At 41.6% G+C, this 24,568-nt stretch overlaps 1 protein-coding gene across 1 annotated transcript in view; it reads left to right on the plus strand.

Moving 5' to 3' along the window:
* Positions 1–24,568, plus strand: part of SLC24A2 (solute carrier family 24 member 2) — a 287,857-nt gene that overhangs the window by 179,272 nt on the left and 84,017 nt on the right. Inside the window, exons 3-4 of the mRNA XM_055577949.1 lie at positions 13,513–13,551; positions 15,705–15,813. Coding sequence (XP_055433924.1) covers positions 13,513–13,551; positions 15,705–15,813 — 148 coding nt within the window. The remainder of the gene's footprint in view (positions 1–13,512; positions 13,552–15,704; positions 15,814–24,568) is intronic.

Genomic DNA, 24,568 nt, shown 5'->3' on the forward strand with positions numbered 1-24,568 from the left:
AATCATAGAATACTACTCAGCAATAAAAGGAGCAAACTATTGATATCTGCTACAGCGTGGGTAACCCTTAAGGGAATTATAGTAAGTAGAAAAAGTCAGTCTCAAAAGCATATATACTTCATGATTCCACTTATATAACCATCATGAAATAATTATAAAGATAGGTAACAGATTAGTGAGTACCAGGGGAGAGGGATGAAGAGAGAAATGGATGTGAATATTAAAGGGTAGCACAAAGGAATGTTATGGTAATGGTAAAGTTAAGTATCTTGATTGCAGTGGTGATTACAGGAAGCTACACATGTGATTGAGTTGCATGGAGCAACACAAACACCATACACACTATATACAATCACAAGTAAATGTACACAAGAGTGGCAAAATTAGAGTGAACCCAATAGATTGGCCATGCCAGCTTTCTGGGTTTGATGCTGTACTATGGTTGTATAAAATGCTATCTTTGGGGGAGGCTGAGGAAAGTGTACACAGCACTCCTCTGTACGTTTTTCACAACTACCTGTGACTCAATAATTATTTCAAAATAAGAGGGGTTTTTTAAATGCTTCTTAATAGAACCTTCCACCTAAAATGATCATGAGGATTAAATGAGCATTCAGCACTATCTCAAGTGTAGTTGATGCTCAATAAAAGTCAGCAGGGATTTTATATATTAATGGCTGCCTTTGCTACTTAATTGGAAGACTATCTATGTCTTAGAAGGGAGATTTAAACAGAATATAAGTTATACAAGAACAGGGATTTGGGCTGTTTTATTCCCTAGAACATCCTCACCTAGAACAGTGTAATGCATATAAGGTGCACGCGAAATACGTGTTGAAGGATGGGTGAAATCATCTTGAAGGTGCCATGAAGGAAGATATCAGGCAGGTGGCGCATGAGGGAATAACTTAATAATATTCAAGGTAGGACACAGATAAAGTAGCTAAAATGGCAATTTGTCTGGGCTACCTATGAGAGCAAAGAGTAGGAAAGACAAGTGGTCCGAGTAATAACTTTGAACCTTAATGTGATTCTCATTATTGTAGATGGCATCGGCCTTAGCGGGAAAATGGAGTGGTAGCTGTCTTTGTGTCAAGCCCCAGTGGTGGGATTCCTAGTCTTGACTGTGTACCCTACTTTTCTAGGGTGTGAAGGTGTGTAATGGTCAGTGCCCAGTGGAACTGTTCCTTCCTGCCATGTTCTCCTCTTCAGTACCTGGTGGTCCCGTTCCATTCGATGCTTCCACCACATCCCCCTCTGCCACTACTATGGCAGGTCCCATTCAACCACCAAGAAGACTGACTCTCTTAGTTTAAAGGACCCATGCAATAGTGTTTGGGCACGAGGTCTAGGGACTAAGCCAGAGAATCGGTACCACTCTGTATTAATCCAAAGAGTTTCTACTGACCACGAGCTAAGCCCAACACTCGATCCAGGCCCCTCAACTCTTTTCTGTATCAGAGTGATTTTGCTGCCTATCTGAGCATCCTCCTTCCTTTCAAAACTCTATCCCACAACTTCCTAGCTGTCCATCAAGAGATGGGTGTTTGCTGAGCACCTGCAGGGCGCTGGCACACAGGCAGACAAAATACAAAATGCAGAGATGTGTAACATGTAAGACACACGCCACAGAGTAACTAAGCCCATGTGCCACAACTATTGAGCCAGAGCTCTAGAGCCCACGAGCCACCACAGCGGAGCCGCCACAGCGGAGCCCACGGCCACAACTACTGCAGCCTAAGCACCCAGAGCCCATGCTCTGCAACAAGAGAAGCCACCGCAATGAGAGGCCAGTTCTCCACAGCAAAGAGTGGCCGCCGCTCACTGCAAGTAGACAAAATCCAAGAGCAGCAATGAAACCCCAGCACAGCCATAAATAAACACATAAATCCTTTTTTAAAAACTGTGGTAGAGAATCAATGTATCGCATTAACGAGGTAGCAGTGTACTAAGAGACCATAAAAGTGAAAAGGTACATATTTCCAAATTACAAAGCTACAGTACATTCAAATTATAGTTTTTTGTTCTCTTTGAAGTTCAGTTTATTTTTTTCTTTAATCTAAAGTCTGTGAAAGTTTTTAAAAAACATTGGCAAGGAACTTTTTTGCCAATAGTATCATCAAAAATTAAATCACATCTTCAATGTTATTCTTTTCAAGATGTACTTTATCTAGTGCCCTTTGCTATATATTGTTTATAATTTTATAGACACAGTCATGTCTTTTGTATTCTTTATAGCGTTTGCTAACCTCTCTCCAAACAAAAATGCATGCTAAATCCAGGACTAGTAAACTAAAAAAAGTATGAATACAGAAGTGATGGTCAGGCCACAGTTAATACACTTAAGAATATATATATATATTTTTTTTGACCACAGCACTTGTGGGATCTTAGTTCCCCGACCAGATATCAAACCCAGGCCTGCAGCAATAAAAGGACAGAGAGTTCAGAGTCCTAACCACTGAACTGCCAGGGAATTCCCAGTATATGTTTAATTATGCCAATTTTAAGTGATCTAACTACTATGTATTCTTTCTGTCTAATTTTATGATAATAACATATTCGGGAATGTAACTGCCTGAAGACAGATTTTTGTCAGTTTTGTTCACATGTGTATCCCTAGAAGAATGCCTGGCCTGTAGTAAGTGTCCAAAAAGCATTATCCAATAAATATTAAGTGATGGGCCAAATAACTTTTCTTTATTCAAAACTTGCTATTCAGTGTCTTCCATTGATTGCTTCAGACACTGGGAATGTGATTATTTCATTTTTGAGTTGTTTTTTCCTTGAAACAAAGAAACAGCACCAGTCTGTCAAATGTCAGAAATAAATTGAAGACTGGGCACACCATGCTTCCAAAAAAACTTGAGTATAGACTAGTATCACATGGCCACGGTGAGAAATGGACTACCTAAGAGAGGACCCCACTCTTTGCACCTGCTACTAAGCTACAAACTCCTTAATACAAGTCAATGTGATATATGGATAAACTAGTTTGAAGTGTTACTTGAACCTATGCTGTTGTGAATGTCATAAACATGCCTCCATGACCTTCAAGAGATATTCAGAGGAAAATTTATGACAATTGTAGACAAGTCTAAATAATAATGCTGGAAGAGACAGAAGACCAGAAAATAACCTCTCTATTTTTTCTATTCCCAGGTACCAACTTTTTGTACCAAATGAACACAAATAAAATCTGTCATTTCTGCATCCACAACAATCACTTGGCAACGATTTTCTGGCTTCCATTGGAAGTCAGAGCTCATAAATAGTTCTTAATATACATAAGCTATTTTTACCGTATTTGCAGTTTCCAGCCTCCTTCCCACAGGCCACTGCAGGGAAAATTCCACTTTCTTGTTTCCCCAGCACTTCGAGAGACTCTGCAGCCCAGGTGTCTGAGTTCATATCCCAGCTCTGCCTCTTACTGGCTACATGGCTGTGGACAAATTGTCTAACCTCCTTCAGCCTCAGGATCCTTATGAATTACAGGGGGCAGGAGTGTGATAATACCTGCTATTGTGAGGATTCAATGAGATACTATATATGAAGCCCTTGGCACATGTTGAGCTTTCAATAAATATTGTCCATTATTACTTGAATTTGCTTCATTTACCGCAGATTATTCTGTGGTAATCCAGCACCAACATTTGTTGAACTTTTAAGTTCACATCATCTTAGACCCTCTTTCCTTAGAAGTCAGGCGATCTGGACTTAATATATGAGCACATTGGAGTTCTTTACCAGTCAAAGGAAATTTGTGTGACTAATGCCAGAACACCAACAGATTGTGTTTGATTGGCATATCAAAATGGTTCATTAGTAATTGTGAGAACTGCTCAAGCAATACAGCAAAGTATTATATTGGTAACATCTGGATTTTTCAGGGGGAGGTGGGAGATGGTAGTAGTTGTTGGGTTGTTAATTCCTAAATTAAGTGAATTAACAAAGGTGCTCGGTATCCCAAGTACAGGAACAAACCTGGGGCACTTCGTCCTTCTCTCTTTCCGTTTATAAAATGAGGGGTTAATGTCTTCTATGTGCCTATTTAATAAGAAGGATCCAATAAGGACTATAAGGAGTAGATTTAAATAACCATCATTACTATTAGTTTAGGCTGTGGAGCAAGCATCAGAGGAGCTTTGGTTCCTGACGAAGGACCCCACAGTCCCCACTCCTCCTGAGTGGCCTCACTCTCTCCTGCCACCTGGTTGCACTTTAGTAGCCACGTCAAGAATCATAGGAGGCAGGTGAATACTGCTTTCAGTGATCTTACAGTTTCCACTATTTGGAGAGACTGGCTGGGGGAGTTGGCTGTGTGTACACACCCAGTACAACTTACCAATTTATGGAGAAGCATTTAAACTCCTTTTCTGTTTTTATTTTGCTTTCTCCAGCTTTATTGAGATATAATTGACATATAAAATATAACATCTATAAATTTTGGGGTCCTACCTTCTCTGAATCTTTTAGTCTCCAGAACGTCTTGATCAAAATCAGGCCCGCTAAGGTATACGAGATGTGAAATGCAAGCCTTGCCTTGCCAGTCCTATATCCTTCAGACAATGCTGATTCATGGGACAGGGATAGAACCTGAAGCCAAGCCAAGGAAATATAATCTGTTGTGTCATCTCCTCTTCCCTTGGCTGCCAACCTCGGACATGCACAATTAACTGTACTCTGGCATCCTAAACAAATCATCTTGCACCATGCTGACCAGTGGAATTTTCCTACTTCACATAGAAACCACCCTGTTCTGTAATCCCATTCACAACCTTGAACCTACTTTTGTCATAGAGTTTGTCATTATAATTTCTTGTAGCTCCTGTTATTAATAGTACTGATGATAGTTAATACATAGTGTTTACCATGTACCAAACATCATCTAAGCGAATTTTGTATATAAACTCATCGACCCCTCCCAACAACCCTCTGAGGCAGTTAATATCATTTTCCCCATTTGACAGATGAGGAAGCTAAAGCATAAAGAGATTAAGTAACTTGTCCAAAGTCACACGACTAATAAGTGACAAAAATAGGGAAATGAACCCACGGAGCCTGGACCTGAATTCTACATTCTTAATAACTACATGACACCACTTCTCATCCTACGTTATTTCTTCTCTTGTACAACTATTTAAAAGGCAAAATGTTGTTCTTTGTCTCTAAGCAATTTTATTCCATTTCCTTTTTTTGAAGGCTATCTATTCTTCTGAAATTTCCTTCCACTATTCCAAATATTTCAAGATCATGGGAATTATTTGGATAAATCATCAAAACACTTTGTTTGCAAAGTGTGAGTTTTCACTACTGTGCTTTTTACTTAATTTTAATCCTTTCTCTCCATCCCATCCCATCCTAATGTGTTTCTTTAAAACCAGAGTGGGAATTCTTGCAAGTGGATATTATTGCTGTCTGGGCGGCCGCCTTCAGCACTTCACTAATCTTTGAGAGTCTTTCTTTCCTAAAGGACAGTGACAGTGGCATAATTACCCAGCAACCAGTGGTGAACATAATTTGAATTTAAATCTGTTAGTAGTCCTTTCTTTAGAGCTTCCCAGTTGGCTCAGTGATGAAGAATCTGCCTGCCCATGCAAGAGATGCAGGTTCAATCCCTGGGTCAGGAAGATCCCCTGGAGGAGGAAATGGCAACCTACTCCAGTATTCTTACTTGGAAAATCCCATGGACAGAAGAACCTGGTGGGCTACAGTCCATGGGGTCACAAAGAGTCAGGCACAACTTAGCATACTGAGCACCAGTCCTTTCTTTAGGAATTTATTTAATCTCGTTCCCCTTAATATTTTAGGGAGTATGTTAGGGGCACAATAAAGGGAGGCAAAGGGACATGATTTTGCATCTGATTAAGAAATGGTTGTATTTCTTTCCTTTTAGATTTCTGATTTGAAGCTTTTACATAGTTTACTTAGTCTTCTCATAGGCTTTGAGGATTATTCATTTTTAATCAGAAGAGAGATTTAAAATGTTTTTGCTTATTGCATGTAAATATACTGAAAGAACAAGGAGATATCATTTCACACTTTCTTGTTAATTTTTTAAATGAAGATCAGTCATCCCTCACCCAAGTTTTCTAAATTGACATTAATGTTGATTAAATAATGAATTAATATTTCTAATATGTTTTGAATCACACTTATGACAAAATAATTATACTTTTAGGTCTTTTCTTAAGGACTTTATAGTGCCTCTGAGTCCTTGGCACACTGAATTTAGGTACATTTCACAGAACTTCGTGAAAGATTATGGTGGTGGAAGTTTATGGTTGTTACTTGATTGTTGTGAAAATTTGCTTGTCTTTCATATCTGTTTTTTTTTTCTTTTTTATTATTATTATTTTTTTTTTTACTTTACAATATTGTATTATTGGTTTTGCCATACATCAACATGCATCTGCCACGTGTGTACATGTGTTCCCCATCCTGAACCCCCCTCCCACCTCCCTCCCCATACCATCCCTCTGGGTCATCCCAGTGCACCAGCCCCAAGCTTATGCCAGGTCATCCATCCTTTATTTTACACACTTGCCTTTTGGCACATGAAATCTTCCCAGTAACCCATCTGATTATGTAATTTTCAGGTGGGTGATTACTAGTCAGAGTAAAACAGGGGCTGTGTATTCATGATGTAGCTAAACTCTGGAGTATTTACCTGATGTTTATGTGTGTGAAGTGGTAATGGGGGTCTGTGTGTGGGGCAAGGCTCTCTACAAAGTCACATCAAAACTGCACTTCACACAAAAACAGAAATACAGACCAAGGGACCAAGATAGAAAGCCCAGAAATAAACCCATGCACCTATGGGTACCTTATTTTTGACAAAGGAGGCAAGAATATACAATGGGGCAAAGACAGCCTCTTCGATAAATGGTGCTGGGAAACTGGACAGCTACATGTAAAAGAATGACGTTAGAACACTTCCTAACACCATGCACAAAGATAAACCCAAAATGGATTAAAGACCTAAATATAATATCAGAAACTATAAAAGTCTTAGAGGAAAACATAGGCAGAACACTCAATGACATAAATCAAAGCAGGATCCTCTATGACCCACCTCCTAGAGTAATGGAAATAAAGACAAAAGTAAACAAGTGGGACATGATTAAACTTAAAAGCTTTTGCACATCAAAGGAAACTATAAGCAAGGTGAAAAGACAACCCTCAGAATAGGAGAAAGTAATAGCAAATGAAATAACTGACAAAGGATTAATTTCCAAAATATACAAGCAGCTCATACAACTCAATGCCAGAAGAACAAACAACCCAATCAAAAAGTGGGGAAAAGACCTAAACAGACATTTCTCTGAAGAAGACGTACAGATGGCTAACAAACACGTGAAAGATGCTCAACTTTGCTCATTATTAGAGAAGTGCAAATCAAAACCACGATGAGATATCACTTCACACCAGTCAGAATGGCCATCATCAAAAAGTCTACAAACAATAAATGCTGGAAAGGGTGTGGAGAAAAGGGGACACTCTTGCACTGCTGGTGGGAATGTAAATTGATACAGCTACTATGGAAGAAGGTATGGAGATTCCTTAAAAAACTAGGAATAAAACCACCATATGACCCAGCAATCCCACTAGGCATATACCCTGAGGAAACCAAAATTGAAAAAGACACATGTATCCCATTGTTCACTGCAGCACTATTTACAATAGCTAGAACATGGAAGCAACCTAGATAGCTAACAAACACTTGAAAAGATGCTCAACATCACTCATTATCAGAGAAATGCAAATCAAAACCACAATAAGGTGCCATCTCATGCCAGTCAGAATGGCTGCTATCAAAAAGTCTACAAACAATAAATGCTGGAGAGGGTGTGGAGAAAAGGGAACCCTCTTACACTGTTGGTGGGAATGCAAACTAGTACAGCCACTATGGTAAACAGTGTGAAGATTCCTTAAAAAACTGGAAATAGAACTGCCATACGACCCAGCAATCCCACTGCTGGACATACACATCAAGGAAACCAGAATTGAAAGACACACGTGTACCCCAATGTTCATCGCAGCACTGTTTATAATAACCAGGACATGGAAGCAACGTAGATGTCCATCAGCAGATGAATGGATAAGAAAGCTTTGGTACATACGCACAATGGAATATTACTCAGCTATTAAAAAGAATCCATTTGAATCAGTTCTAATGAGGTGGACGAAACTGGAGCCTATTATACAGAGTGAAGTAAGTCAGAAAGAAAAACACCAATACAGTATACTAATGCATATATATGGAATTTAGAAAGATGGTAACGATGACCTTATACGCAAGACAGCAAAAGAGACACAGATATAAAGAACAGGCTTTTGGACTCTGTGGAAGAAGGCGAGGGTGGGATGATTTGAGAGAACAGCATTGAAACATGTATGTTACCATATGTGAAACAGATCACCAGTCCAGGTTTGATGCATGAGACATCAAAAACAGATCACCAGTCCAGGTTTGATGCATGAGACATGATACGCAAGACAGCAAAAGAGACACAGATATAAAGAACAGGCTTTTGGACTCTGTGAGAGAAGGTGAGGGTGGGATGATTTGAGAGAACAGTATTGAAACATGTATGTTACCATATGTGAAACAGATCACCAGTCCAGGTTTGATGCATGAGACAGGACACTCAGGGCCGGTGCCCTGGGATGACCCTAAGGGATGGGATGGGGAGGGAGGTGGAAGGGGGGTTCAGGATGGGGGACACATGTACACTCATGGCTGATTCTTGTCAATGTATGGCAAAAACCACTACAATATTGTAAAGTAATTAGCCTCCAATTAAAATAAATTAATTTAAAAAATAAAAAGAATAAAAAATTTTTAAAAATGAACTTGTGGTTCATACACAATGAAATATTATTCAATCCATAAAAAGGAATGCATTTGAGTCAGTTCTGATGAGGTGGATGAACCTAGAACCTATTATACACAGTGAAGTGAGTCAGAAGGAGAAAGATAAATATCATATTCTAATGCACATATATGGAATCTAGAAAAATGGTACTGAAGAATTTATTTACAAGGCAGCAGTGGTGGAACGGACATAGAGAATAGACTTATGGACATGGGGAGAGGAGAGGAGAGGGTGAGATGTATGGAGAGAGTAACATGGAAACTTACATTACCATATGTAAAATATATAGCTAACAGGAATTTTCTGAATGGCTCAGGAAACTCAAACAGGGGCTCTGATCAATCTAGAGGGGTGGGATGGGGAGGGTGATGGGAGGGAGGTTCAAGAGGGAGGGGATATATGTATACCTATGGCTGATTCATGTTGAGGGTTGACAGAAAACAAAATTCTGTAAAGCAATTATCCTTCAATAAATAAAAAGAAAAAAAAAACCTTTACTTTGAATTAAGGGTATCTTTTTTTGGCCGTATCATCTTAGTTCCCCAACCCTCGCCCACTGCAGTGGAAGTGTGGAATCATAACCACTGACTCGCTAGGAAAGTCCCAGGGGCATCATTTTTAACCAGTGGCTGTCAAGGGTCAAAGGAAGAAAGGTGATTTAAGGATTTGTGAATGATTTATAGAGTTAAAAATGCTTTGTAAATGAGCTATGTGTTTTATTATCGGGGTGGAGGAATGGCACTTTCAAAACGCATTTTGAACTGGTAGCAAAATTGCCACATAGAATTGGGTTTCCAGCAGGAAGAACAGATAGTAATGGCATCATCTCAGTTGTTCACTTACTTGCAGTAATTAGGGAAAAGGGGTCAGTTTAAATTAAATAAAGGATTGAATTACAGGATACTTTATTAAGTAAAAGATGTATTCCTCAAGAATTGTTGTGGAATACTATGGATTTGGCTTAACAAGTCTTTCCTATAACTGGCAACAGTCTTTGAACAGACCACCAGGAATTGGGCTTTCAAATCAGTGTAGCCCAAATGTATGATATTTAAGTGTGTTTAAAATTAAGGAAATTTATAAAACAGAATGCTAAAATTAATCCTTAAAATCACATAGATCCTCTTTTGAAGAAGTTGTCTTTTCTGTGACATCCAGTGAGTTTGAATAAACCAGATGTTCAATAGCCCTGAAAAGAAAATCACAACTTTGAGCCCAACCCAAAACCTGGATACTAGCTAAATAATCCAGTGCTTAGAAACACTACAGGATGTATACATTTGGATCGTTTCTCTGGTCCTTTACTAGTTACCTCCAGTGTAATTAAAATCTGTTTAAAATTGAATTTCTAACATAATCAGAGGCACATTTCCAGGACTGTGAGGCTGCTTCAAGGAATGATTAGATGGAGGCTAAGTCAGGTGAGCATTGGGAATTATGAGCAGAGGTGGGTGAAGCCCTGAAAATGAACAATGACCGTCATATGTCACATTTCTCATCTTTTTTTACAACAAAGCTACATAAAAGGAAAGTGGAGGCTGTTGAATGACCTCAGTTGCCATGTGTCTGTATATAAATGTACATGTTGCAACCTGATGTATATTCATGTCTGCAAATTACACTTGAAAGTAAACTAATGATGTCAACTTGTGCTGACATCAGGCAGTGGGAAATTTTGCAGAGGATTTAGAACTTTCCCTGCACTGTTTTATCTTGAAAGAATCTATGTACAAAGCACTTTCTTTCCATCTATTGTGTCTTATGAGCCTCCTTGCTTGTGAGAGAAGAAGCAAGTCATTGGAATAGGTATTTTTTTTCTTCCTTTCAGACCAAAAAACAGGTTTGGATTTTTTTTTCCTTCTTCAAATATTTTTTTAAATATGTCTTTTGAATCTATTCTCTCTGCTGGTGATATTTTTGTTCTTATAAAGACCACCCATTTCTTTCCTCAGTTCTATCCCCTTCCTTCATGTTCTGTAGTATCGCTGGGGTATCAAATCTCAGCTCATAATTATTTGTCTCCCATTTAACCACAAGGTGTAAATTTGCTAACTGAAAAGGCGTGCTCTGACAGTTAATCTCCATGTGTGTCCAAAGGCTGAGCCGGCTGCCCTGGATAATTTCCCTGGGGGATTGTTCTGTAGAATATGGGGCCATTTGTTGAGCTCTCTGATGTGGGAGACGAGAAAATGAAAGGACTGCCAGAGAGAAATGGGATCATGCGGTGCCTTTCAGAGCAGAAACAGAAATCAAAGGACAGTTTCATGTCCACTCCACTTCCCCAGGCATGTTCCTGGGACTAGGGAATCAGGGATATTTTCTTATTAGTGTTTCTATAGAAGTCACCAAGACAGCCTGGTATTAGGAGCTTATGGCAAATTTAGTCATGCCTATAAGGTATACTCAGAAAGTGTTGTTTACTCACTCAGTTGTGACTCTTTTGTGACCCCGTGGACTGTAGCCCGCCAGGCTTCTCTGTCCACAGGATTTCCTGGACAGAGAATACTGGAGTGGGTTGCCATTTCCTTCTCCAGAGGAATCTTCCCAACCCAGGGATCTAACCTGTGTCTCCTGCATTGGCAGACAGGTTCTTTACCACTGAGCCACTAGGGATGCGTACTCAGAAATTACCTCCAACCTAACCACTTCTGTCTGTGCCTGAAACTTACAGGTTCTTCAAGGGTCTGCACAACTGTCTGGAACCAGAAGAAAAAAAACATATGTTGATATCGACTCTAAAACCCAAAAATTATCTATGAAATTATTAAATATTTAATTGAATGTCAACAAAATGTGTAATATCAACTTTATTAAGTATTTTGTTAGTCTTCTTAAAACTTACATGTGAAACCAAATCACAGGTTCAGTTTTGTCACTTTCCAAGATTTCCAGCATGCCTATCATAAATTCAATGAATTGCCCATAGCCAGTAATTTGAAATGCAAAATTATAATTATCCTTCCCATTTTTTTTTTACACCAAAAAAATTGTATATTTTAGGTGGAGTGTGGGGGCATCTGAATGTTCTTTCTGTGACATGTTTGGTAGGGCTAAAAAAAGAGAACCCAGGGCCCATGAAGCTATTAAAGTAGTTCTACCAGCATCTTCTCTTCCTGCTGCGTGTGATTAGTCCTGAAGACAGGTCAGCAAAGACATTAATGGGAGGACTAGAGGCAAGACGGGGGAAAGATTCCAGTTTCTTCTTGCTCTTTGAACCCATAGTCGAGGGGAAGTGACAGAGACAGTGGTCTGATCATGAGGAAGTTCCCAGGGTACCTGCATGCTCTTGGAAAGATTGTAGGACTGTGCCTGGTTCTGTTGAAAAAGGAGTTTTCGTTTCATATAGGAAGGTAAGCCTTCCAGTTGGGACCTGGAAGAAGAGTGCCAGAGTGCCCTTGTCTGAGTTATATTCTCCCCAACCAGGCTTCCCAGGTGGCTCAGTGGTAAAGAATCTATCTGCCAATGCAGGAGACACAGGTTCCATCTCTAGGTTGGGAAGATCCCCTGGAGGAGGAAATGGCAACCCACTCCAGTATTCTTGCCAGGAGAATCCTATGGAGAGAAGAGCCCAGTGGGCTACAGTCTGTGGGGTCGCAAAAGAGTTGGACACAACTGAGTGACTGAGCATGCAATGGATGGCTGGCCCTCCTGGGCCCTTGTCTTTTAGTCAACTTTTCTCAAAGCAACAGATATTTCCTTTTTTAGAATGAAAAACTTGAAGGGGTGGGGCAGGAAAGAAGGTGGGTCATCTGGATTCCACGTGTGATGATCTTAGTCTTCACTGGCCTCATGTCTTCAGGCTTTACTTGATGTACCACACTCGGGGTGGTGAATGTTGACTCCATCTGAAGGACATGAAATAGGACACATCCGTGTAATCTCAGCCCTTGATACTAACCACTAATAAGAATAACCACTAATGATTCTTGCAGAACTTTTTTCTTTATATGTGCTAAAGTATTATTAATTTATTTTCTTTTGTAAAATGAGATAGTAAATAAGGGTTTTAATTTTTTCACGGAATGATATATCTTAGATATTCTTCCATGTCAGCAGATGTGCACTTAACTCATTCATTGTAGTGACCACATGACATTCCGCTGGATGGCCAGATCACAACTAATTTAACTTCCTTCTGTCACTGGGCATTTAGGTTGGCCATTCAACTTTGATCTTTCAAGTGAAAGTACCATATACCTAAATAACCACATGGTACCAGTGATAAAGAACCCACCTACCTGTGCTGGAGATGTAAGAGATGTGGGTTTGATCCCTGGGTCAGGAAGATCCCCCAGAGAAGGGCATGGCAGCCCACTCCAGTATTCTTGCCTGGAGAATCCCATGGACAGAGGAGCCTGGCACAGAGGACCAGAGGACAGAGGACCCTCTGACAGAGGTTGCAGAATCCCTATGAACAGATGAGTCCATAGGGTCGCAAAGAATTGGACATGACTGAAGCCACTTAGCATGTAGCATACACTCTTAATTCCCTGTGTTGGCATAGTCTTTCCCAGGAGCAGAAAGAACCAAATCTTGCTCTATACTGATGCTTGTGTTTAAGTGTAAAACCTATATGTGACTTGTTGTTTATTTATTTCTTTGTCTTTTGTTTCTGCCTTTTCCTCTTGTGCAGTCCTCTACAGCCAGGGACAAGGATGAACAGACTCTACCGGTAGGAAGCAGTGGCCTTGTCTGTACCTGTTCCTGTGCCTGTGGACAGGGTGGGGAGGGGTGGGCGGAAGAGGGGCTCTTGTGCTCAACAAGTCATCCTCTCCCTTGGAATCCTTAAAGTGTTTAGTCTGCAGGTGTATGAATGTTCTGTCCTGGTATTAGTGTCCACTGAATTCTTACATTCAGTGACAAATGATTTCTAGGACTAGGTTTCAAAAGAATTTGAGTTCCCTCTTTCACTTGGCATGAAAAAGTTGAAAGAGTGAGGTATATTCAAATTCCATTCCAAGGGATGTTGAGCCGCTATTTGGGGACAGTGAGGGATATAATGCTTGATATCTATTTCTTTATGTATCTGCATGCACCTGGTTTTTTTGGTTGAAAATTTCTTTTGGTTCCATCAAAAGAAATGCTGCATGAAGTCTATACATTCAATATATACACAATGTCTGGAAGAATGCTTTAAGTTCCATAGATATAATCATAGGATAAGGAACATTTCCATAGACAAGTTCCTTTGGTTTCCCCAAATAAGGAAACATAGTAACAGTGATTATGACATATTATCAACAGCAAACACATTTTCCAGTCCCTATCCAATTAACACATCACATTTTGTATTGTGAAGCTCGGCAGGGAAGTGACCTTCAGAGTTTTTATGCTCAGTCATCAGTGATTACATTTCAACTCTATTCAAATCTGTTAACCTTGCCCCTAACATTTTCTAAGCCTTTATCTTCTGAATCAAATAACACAGCACATTTTTTTTTAAGTTCCAGATTTTTGAGTCTGAGAGGACTAGTAATGAAGATAGATATGACCACATTCTTCCTCCTGTGATGCTCAGAGTAGAGACTTCTGACATGCATTGGGAGTCCATAGGATATACCAGATCCAGTACTGGGCGAGGGGTACAGACCCAGGCTCTTCCTTTGTGAACCATGGTCTGGTTCTGAGATACCAGTCATCCCCTCGGATTTTTCCCCAAACCCTGTAGAATTGGAAATATTATTTCTAATAGAATATCAGGTATAATAAAATCACCTTAAAAATTGAGGTTTCTCCATGTATCTTATAATCACATTTTACCAATACTTCAGGCTTACTGTGGGTTTCATGTTTGCCTCCAAACACGTGGATCATTGTTAATAAGCATTCTACAAAATAAGGGATGAATGAGCAATGCTCGGAAACACTGTCCAAGTTAGCCAAGTTAATCATACTTCTTTAGTGTTAGACTTAATGTATCTTACTCTAAAGGTGAGTTAGCCTAGGATGTAGCACTTTCCAAATGTCTCTTGTGGGACTCTTCTCAGGAAACCTCCTTGTAGATGTGTAGTGTGATGAAACATTCTGCAAAACCCGATAAACTAAAGGCCCCTTTGGAGTCAGGGAGGTTCTCTGTGGAGACATAATAGGAGGATCTCTCTCTTCAGATCTCACTTAACACAGACTGTAGGGCTTCATGGATGAGAGCCGTGGTTCTCGCATGGAATGAGGTACCCTGATATGTGTGCCTGATGTTCCTTTGTGGAGCAAGGGGGAAATATTAGCACCTCTGTTGTTAACTTTCTGTATTAGTCTTCATAATTTCTACTCTTGTAAATGCTTTATGGTATATATGCACTTGTTTTAGTATGTGTCTGGATAGAGTACATATTCATATAGATAGATACACATATACACACTCAAAAGTTTTACTGATAGGGTATGCAATCCAAACATTTTAGAGACTACCCACTGTTTCAGAGAACAGATGTTAAGTGAAACAGACCTGCAACCCATTCTTGTAGCCTCCATTTTTTGTCTTTATGACCCAAACACCTCATTTTGCTTCTCTAAGACTAAATTTCTTCATCTGTATAAAGGAAACAGTAAGAATGCCTAATTCATAGAGTTAAGTTTGAGAATGAGATCAACTAATGGAGGTGAAGGATATAGTACATTGAGCATATACTAAGTTCTCAAGAAAGGATAGCAGTTAATCCCTTTAGTTGGAAAGGATGTGAGAACGCCATTCCTTCCGGAGACTTTGAAGGAATGTACGTCAAACATCTTTGGTTCGATTGTGTGTGATGCTATGACAGACGAGGTGAGGCGCTTGCCTTGCATTTCTGAGCACTCACAGCATCTTTGTCTGGTTTCTCTGCTCAGGTGAAGCCGCGTCTGCAGCGGGGCGGAAGTTCCGCCTCCCTCCACAACAGTCTCATGAGGAACAGCATCTTCCAGCTCATGATACACACCCTTGACCCACTCGCTGAAGGTAAGCATCAGGCTTTGGTTTGGGGACTTGTTTGGGGCCGAGGCAAAGGCTGGGAAAAGGCCTGTCTTCATAAAACACGTTTGTGCTTCCATCACAAACCCGCTAATGTCCTCGTGTGTCATCTCTGCCAGAGGCAGTCCCAGCCCTTCGGTGCGCTTTTTCTATCCCCGCCCAGTTCACCATCAGAGGTTCTTGTACCAGGAACAGGAGCGGAGGTCCGTTTGCTGATTCTGTCTTTTGATGCCTCCAGCATAAATACAGTTTGTTACCAGGCCGAGCAGACAAAAGAGCTTTTTCTCTCCCTTCCAGCTAGCATGACAGTTCTCTTTCATCATCCTCCTCAGTTTCAAAATGAAGTTGTATATCAGGATAAATTGATAAATTGTATATCTTTAAAAAAGAGAGAGAGACAAGAACTCCATGACTTAGCAAGGCTGGGATTAGTTTGGGGAATGATGTTCACTGCAGAACATTAATGTTGTACCTAGTCTTTGGCAATTGGAAGATGAGGGGGTAAGCTTCTAAACACCTAAAGAGCACTCTCTAAGATAACTGCTTAGGATCAGGTTGAAGAACCACCCTGGTTCACCTCGTAGGGTCATCATATAAACCATCACCAACAGTCTAGTATTGTGTTCTTCCAGTTATACTCACAAGGAAGCCAGATACATTGTGCTTTTTTAATTGCATAAGTATGCTAAAAACAAATTATTTTTTCACAGAAGTAGGTATCTGATGCATCAGGTAAATATAGGAGTTAGGCCACTAGCAAAGGGCTCGTATATTGCTAAGTCGTCTGTTCTACCTTCATCCCTGGACCTTACAATTGAGCCTGATGTTACACAGGGGCGAATGACATGGAAACAGGTCTCTGCCAGTGAATGAACACATGGGATGAGATTAATAAATCATATCACACAAATCAGAGCTCTTTACCAATGTAAAGCTTAGCTAAGTAATTTCAAGGGTCTAGATGAAGTCAAGAAAACCTGGGATGTTGAGAGAGGCTCCCTAGGTCCTGTTTCCCCTCACTGAACCTGCACCCAGAATAATAAGTGAGTATTACAGGCTCACTCTCACTGTGGAGCACTGCAGTTATAACACATTTCCACCTTCTGGCCCAGAGAGCTGCATAGCTGATGTGATGTTTTCCAAGGAGCCTTCCTTCATCGATCCTGGGTTCTGTTTACTCAGGGGCAGTCGTTTGCCAGGAACATCTGAAATATCATTACTCTCTTTACCAGAGGTCCCTGTGACAAGGAAATTAGCCCTGGTCACTAGCCTTCTTTCCCCTCCACTGCTCAGGGTCACCCCCAGAGAAATGATCTCAGTGAGTGAGGGGATCCCAGGGCAACCTCCTCCCGGCCACGAAGAAGCTGTGTGACTTTGGGTAACTTAGAGCCTCTCTCACATCTCATTCCTTCATCTCCAATAATAGTTACCTCAGTCTAGTAATTTTATAATTGGCAAAGTATTTTCACACCTGTGAATCTATGCTTTCTAATAACTTCACAGCTAACATTAATATTTTAATTTCATAAAGTAGAGTACCACCAAAATAGATCTCAAGTGTATCTCCTTCTCTCTCTGTGAGCTCTTCATTCCAAGCCATCTTTACGGCTTCCTAGCTGATCTTCCAGAGAAGGCAATGGCACCCCACTCCAGTACTCTTGCCTCGAAAATCCCACGGATGGAGGAGCCTAGAGGGCTGCAGTCCATGGGATCGCTGAGGGTCGGACACGACTGAGCGACTTCACTTTCACTTTTCACTTTCATGCATTGGAGAAGGAAATGGCAACCCACTCCAGTGTTCTTGCCTGGAGAATCCCAGGGACGGGGGAGCCTGGTGGGTTGCCGTCTATGGGGTCGCACAGAGTCGGACACGACTGAAACGACTTAGCAGCAGCAGCAGCAGCAGCTGATCTTCCACCCCCTCCATTGCCTCTTTCTTTGCATATTTTCCACCTAGCAGCCCAAGTAACCTTCTTAAAAAGTAAATCAAATCATGTCACTCCTACTAACCTGCAGTGGCTTCCCATGGCTTATACGAAAATGGTGAAATACTTGCCATGGTCTACACCATCTGTCTCATTCTCCAAACTCACTTTGGCTTACTTTGTGTTAGCTAGACAGATGCCTTCTGTCCTAAAATAGATACTTCTTTCCTGCCTCAGAGTCTTTGCTTAGACTGTTCCCTCCACCCAAAATACTTTTCCTTCTCCCATTTTCTTCCACTTTCCCCTGCTTTATTTTTGCCCAATCTTCAGCAGTTTGTGTAAATGACACCTCCTGACCATTCAGCATAAATGAGGGCACCAGTTGTCATCTCTCGGTGCATCCTTTAGTTTTTCTTTATTGCCCACTTTACAAGTTGTAGGATTATTTGTTTACTACCTGTCTCCCCCAGGACACAGTAAATTTCTAGAGAACAGGGATTCTATTTATTTACCAGTTGTCCTCAAGGTCTAACAAGCTACCTGGTACATAGTAGCTGCTAATGCTTAGAACGATTAAGCCACCTGGCCATAGTCATGCCCTGATAGTCACACAGTTACAAAGCTTTCTAAAGCCCCATGGGTTTAAGGTTGAATCTTGGTTGTTTTGAGCTACCATCTTCCCCACCATTACCCAGAAGAGCAGGTGAGAGAAGAAATGAACTATCTTACCTGCCCCAACTCGATTATGAGCAAGCAACTGAGTATACTTATTTCTGACAAGGCATGTTATATAGTAATTGAGGACAGACTCCAGAGCCAGACTCTCTGGATCCAAATCCTAGTTCTGCATTTACTAGCTGTGTGACCTTGGATAAGTTACTTAACCTCTCTGCACCTCAATTTCCTCATCTGTAAAAATCAGGATGGTATATAATAATGTCTACATCATAAGGTTGTTATAAGGACTAAAGGAGGTGAATATTCATTAAGCATTTAACACATTGCCTAGCAGATTGTAAGTACCATACAGGTTTGGAATTACTGTTTCATTACATTGAAAAATAATACAGCATATGAATGTTTTAATTAAAAAAATTCAAAAGGCCATGGTGAGACTTGCCTGGTGGCTCAGTGGTAAAGAATTCACCTGCTAATGCAGAAGACACAGGTTCAATCCCTGGTTCAGAAAGATCCCACATGCCATTGGGCAACTAAGCCCGCGCACTACAGCTGCTGAGCCTGAGCCCTGGAGCCCGTGCGCCACAAGAGAAGCCACCACAACGGGAAGCCTGCTCGCTGTAACTACAGAGCAGCCCCCGCTCGCCACAACTAGAGAAAAGCCCACACAGCAACGAAGACCCAGCACAGCCAAAAATAAATACATAAAATTTGTGGAGGGGGGGGAAAGGCTATGATGAAAAAAATAAGTCTTCCTCCTCCAGCAAACTCCCAGTTTTCTCCAGTCCCCCAGTTCTTTCTTGGGGTTCATTCCAGAGATGATCTGTATATATACAACTGTGTGTGGGGTGTGTTGTGTGTGTGTGACCTTGCCCATAGGTCTCAACAATCTAAATTTATGTGGTTTTTGTCTGAGGGAGTTCAGTTTCTGTTAGGGCTTGTTTTTGTTTTTCTATCAAAAACAGGTGGGAAGGTTATGCTTCGTTTCAGTGAGATAAGAGAGGGTGAATCTGGGTTATCTCAGGGGCAGGCCATCCGTAATTTTCTGAATCACCTGGCCCTTGTCGGGCTGTAAAGCAATTAAAGTGTTTGTTCCTGCTGTAGCAAGATGTGCCATCTAAATCCAGGCACCTCCTTTCAAGGTGAAGCCTCTCCCTGAAAGACGTGGAGTGCTCCAATGGCATGAATCTGGGAGAATGCAGAGAGCCATAATCAGTTCTGGATTTGAGTGATTAGAAAATATGGAAAGTACTTCAGTGCTTTCAAATTGCTCCACAGCACATTGCCAAGAAAGCAGATTGCTCCAGTATTTTTCCCCAAAAAAATTCACAATCATTTCCCATTCCAAGAACATTCCAAGCTCTCAGAAATAGTCATCTCTCTTTTTGTTTGCATCTAATCACTTGAACTCACACATCCTCATGCCAAACTGTTACCTCTTAACAATATAGAGCATGCTGGTTACGTCACCAGGTTGATGGCATGAACACTGCAGCGGCTTCTCTGTTGCGCTGATTGATGTTCCTGGCATCTGCCTCGCTGAGTCGTGCATTGGCACAGCATGGCAGACAGTCCCATTTCATAAGAGATGTTTTTGACATCATCCAGGACAGATGACCTGTGAAAAGACATTTCTCATCTGTGCCATTCAGGTGTCAATCCAGTGATAGAGCCCTTGCTAAAAGCTTTAATTGGTGGTTGGTTTCAGCCTCTGAGCCTGAGTCACAAGATCCGGCAGTGTTTGTTTCTTATCCATTGATACGTAACAAAGCACCCAAGACTTAGTGACTTAAAACCACCCCCATATCATTCCTGCTCATAATTTCATGGGTCAGGAATTTGGGTGATTCAGGGATCAGCAAGGTGATTCTTCTGTTCCATGTGGAGGTCATTTGATGTTATTCAGCTAGGAGATGGGCAAGTTAAAGGATCCAAAAGTGCCTTGCTCACATGTCTGCTGTGTCTGCCACCTTTGAAGGCACAGCTGGGAGGCTGGGTTCAGCTGGACCCCTGACTCTCCATGTTGTCACAGGGCTTTTCCACATGCTTGGTCTTCCCATACAGTGGCTGAAAGCTACATGAGCAAACCATCCAAGAGGCCCAGGCAATAGGGGCAGGGCTTCCCATGACCTAGCTTGGGAAGTCCCAGAATGTTACTTCTACTATAGTCTAACACTAGTCACGCCATCCCAAAGGCCAGATCAGACTCAAGACACGGAGGAGGAGACTCCACCTCTGTATGGGAAGATACCAGAGAATTTGAACCACCTTTCATCTAACCCAGTCTGTTTCAGGGACACACATCACTGAGTGGTTCATCCATCCATGGTTCAGTGGCATTTTCTGGGCAAACTACACAGTGTGGAGGGGACAAAGCCATAGGCAATCTGCTTTGAGTGAGAAGACAGTACAGCTGTCTTTTTTAAAATCAGAAAAACCTTAGTGTTCCCAGAAGTAGACTTCCACTTACATCACATGGGCTGGGACAGGGCTATGTGACCACCCTGACCTACAAAGGAACCAGAATTGGGCTCTCTGCCCCCTCAAACATGAAACTCCACGGCCAACCCCAGTGAAAGTCAAAGGGTTCCCTTTCTCCTCATCCTTAGTAACCTTCATCCTGTCTTTTCAAGTTCCTGATTTATAAAGAGATACAATGTTTCCCTTCTTCCTCCCTTTTAAAACATTCTCTGGTGGCCCCTGAGTCCAAATTTTATACAGTGGCCCTGAATCCTCCCCCAGCAAAAGCATATCCCAATACTTGCCGTCTAAGGAGCCTGGTTACCCCAAGACATAGGCGAAATCATGCCCTACCTCAGTTCAAAACCATCTCACCAGCAGGAAAAGCCCTAGTTTTTGTGGTGGCCCTAAGGCCCCCTGTGACCTGCCTCTCTTCTTTCCTCCCTCCTTCCCTACTCTCTTTTTTTCCCCCTCCAGTCCTCTCCTCTTTCTCTGCCCTTCTCTCCTTCCTCTCATGTGGCATTCCCTTTGCTGCACTCCTCTGATTGACAAGCAGCTCCTCAGAAACTCCCAGCACCCTCCTGGGCCTTTGCACATGTTCTCATCTTTCTCCATCCTGCTTTCCCTTCCTACATGTTACCTGATGAGCAAGATCTGACTCAGTTGCTGTCTTTGAAAAACAGCAAAATCAAAACCATGATAATAAAGCAGAATTCTGGACCTTCCTTGCCTGCAATATATTTGTCCATAAACACCATGAATATATTTATTTGTTGTTTGTATCCTGTTGGACACGACTGAGCAACTGAACTGAACCGAACTGAACTCCCGTCTCTACCCTTACATCTTGGACAGGGCAGGCACTCCTCTATCTCCAGGGCCCAGAGTACGTGGATCCCAATCCCTGTTTGTTGAGTGGATTGAATGAGTGCTTGCTTATATAATGTTTATGCTGAAAAACATATGACTAGCCATGTAGATTATCTTAATCCATGCTCTGTCAAGAGACTCTTTGGATGTGACCCACGAAGTCCTATTCAGTTAGTGGTTGTCTCTGCAGTAGTGAGAAGCAGTCATGTCTCCTTCCTTGTGGAATTTCAAATTTTGATTTACATTTTTTCATCATAACAGCAATTTTATTATCAATAGCAAAGTTTAACGAATAATGCACTTGATGCCTTAGAAACACAAGAGCAGGGATAATACTGTGTTAGCCTAGGGGGCTTGTAATTGAATTGAAGGATTATTTAACCTCAGGGCACGAGACCGTTTAGAACAGCAGGTCCCCAGGCCTGATGTGTGTTTCTCTTGAGACCATTTTCATGACAAAAATCTTCAGAATCCTGCAATGAGATATCTGAAAATGACACCATACTCACAGTATGATACCTGCTTTCTTTGCTATTAAAAGACAGACAAGCTTCCCCCACGGTAAATTCACTTCACGTCACACGGCTGGTCTCTGCTGTCACTTCCCAGCCAACACATTTATGTTGCTTTCATTTAAATTGACTGGAAGGGTGTCCTGAGAGCCTTTCCCCTGCCTTTCTGAAGGGACCATTTTGGTCCCTCATTTTCCTCCCACTAAGATCCTGTGACATCCTGATGGCATTTATCAGTCTGACTGGACAATGCAGGGTGACGTGAGTCCCAGGACTTCTTGATCATAAAGCCTCGCAAATGAGTAGCCACTAGTTATTGTTTCCCCGTCTTCCCTGTACCCTAGATTATAGGTTTTCAAACTTGTTTCTCAGTAACAGCATAACCGTTTGCTCAAAGGGATTCCCACAGGGAAGAATAAATATTTTTAATAGTTAAAACTATTAAGAGTTTACTCATATCAGATCCTTTTATCAGTGTGACCAACGCAATTGCTTTCCTATAAACCATCAATGTCAAACATAAAATAAAAAGACCCACTCAACAAAATGCGACAAAACCAAAAAGTGCCAGGGATTAACCCAAAGAAAATGTTTAAGAACTTTAGTGCAAAAACAGTAGTCATTTCTGAAGAACATGGAAGACGATCTAAATAAATGTTGATATATTATAAAGATATCAGTTCTCCTCAAATGGAAGTCCAAATGCAACTCAATTCTAATTGAAATCCCAAAAATATGTTTATGGAACTTCAGAACTTGACTTTGAAATTTATATAGAATAAGCAGAAAGAGCAAAGGCACTTTTCACAAAGAACAAAAAGGGAAAACACACCCAGCAGAGACCAAGATGTATCACGGAGCAACAGCTTTTAGGTGCTCTGGTTGAAGGATTTGGGAGGAAGGGGAGGAGGCTGGACCAGAAGCAACCAGGATCTCCCCAGAGGTGGCCCTCAGGGAGCAGGAAGCAGCTGTGAGCACCTGACCTGTGGGGTCTGCCAGCTCTGGCTGAAGCACTGGGGGTTGGGAGCAGGCTTCCTGAAGCGCTAGAATCAGCCCTGTGATGGAGCAAGGTCCTCATTCCCGAGGTGGTGAAAGCGTACACGTTCACGGAATCGACATCACATCCTGACAAGTGCGGATTAATAAACCCAACAGGGAAGCCCAGCTGGTGCACAGACAGTGCGAGCTGCGCTTGCCAGGTCTTCAGGAACGTCATCCTAGGTGTGAACCTGAGGGCAGGGCCATCAGGAAAGGGTCCTTCAGAGAAAGTGACCTTCAAGAGCAGTTCTCAAAGGCAGTGAGGAACCTGGGCGGGCAGACAAGGTGGTGAGGAATCGAGGGCAATGGAAGTGGCTGGAGAAACCCAAGCTATGCATGGCTGGCCTAACCGAGCCAGGGCTTCTTTGAGATGAGCGGGCGTGTGACTGTTTGCCTGCTTGAATGCTCCAGCGGGCTCTCCTGTCCAAGGGCACTTGCAGTGTGTGTTTGTGTGTCTGCCAATCAGTGTGGCTCTGTTTGGTTGTCTGTGTATATGTGTATATATGTATCTGTGTCTACGTGTATGTGTGTGTGTGTATGTGTGAGTGTCTGAGTGTGTGTGTCTGTGTATGCATCTACCATAACTGTGTGTCATTTCAGTGCCAGAAACTAAAGGCCTAAGATGATGTTGAAGAGAAAAAACAAGAGATTGGAACTTTTGAAGTGCTTATTACTCAGTGCCACACACCTGACTGTCACCTCCTGTCATTCTCCAATCAGTGGCTATGGGAAGTATTCTGCTTTACCTCTGAGGAAACTGAGGTTCAGAGAGGTGACATGACTTGCTCATGGTCACCCAGCTCCTAAGTCTGCCTTCAGAGCTTGAACACTTTGCACTCACACAAGACTCTCATCTGTAGCCATGTGTCCATCTCCCATACATACAGCCAGACATCTGTCTATTTTGCAAAATCACTTCAGTGCTTAAACATTGATGTTTAGTGTTAACTTGAAGCTGACACGAAGATTAAACTTTTACTTGCTTGCTGCGTTTTCTTTTTCTCTCACCCAACAGCAGAACTTACTTCCCCAGTTCTGTTTTTAAAAACGGCTTCAATATGCACTTTCAAAAATTGTCATTTGATCCTAGAAGAAAGTCATTTTCATGCCTATTTGATTCAAAATGTGGAGATGTTATCCCTGAAAGGCAGTATTGTAACCTTTCTTTCAGTCACAAATCGTGGATCAGTTTAAATTAGCGAGAAAGATGCTTGCGTGCTGCCTCAGCTGGTGAGTGGACAGGCAACAGGAGTGAAAATC

Source organism: Bubalus kerabau, chromosome 4, assembly GCF_029407905.1.
Source record: "Bubalus kerabau isolate K-KA32 ecotype Philippines breed swamp buffalo chromosome 4, PCC_UOA_SB_1v2, whole genome shotgun sequence".
Classification (NCBI taxonomy): domain Eukaryota; kingdom Metazoa; phylum Chordata; class Mammalia; order Artiodactyla; family Bovidae; genus Bubalus; species Bubalus kerabau.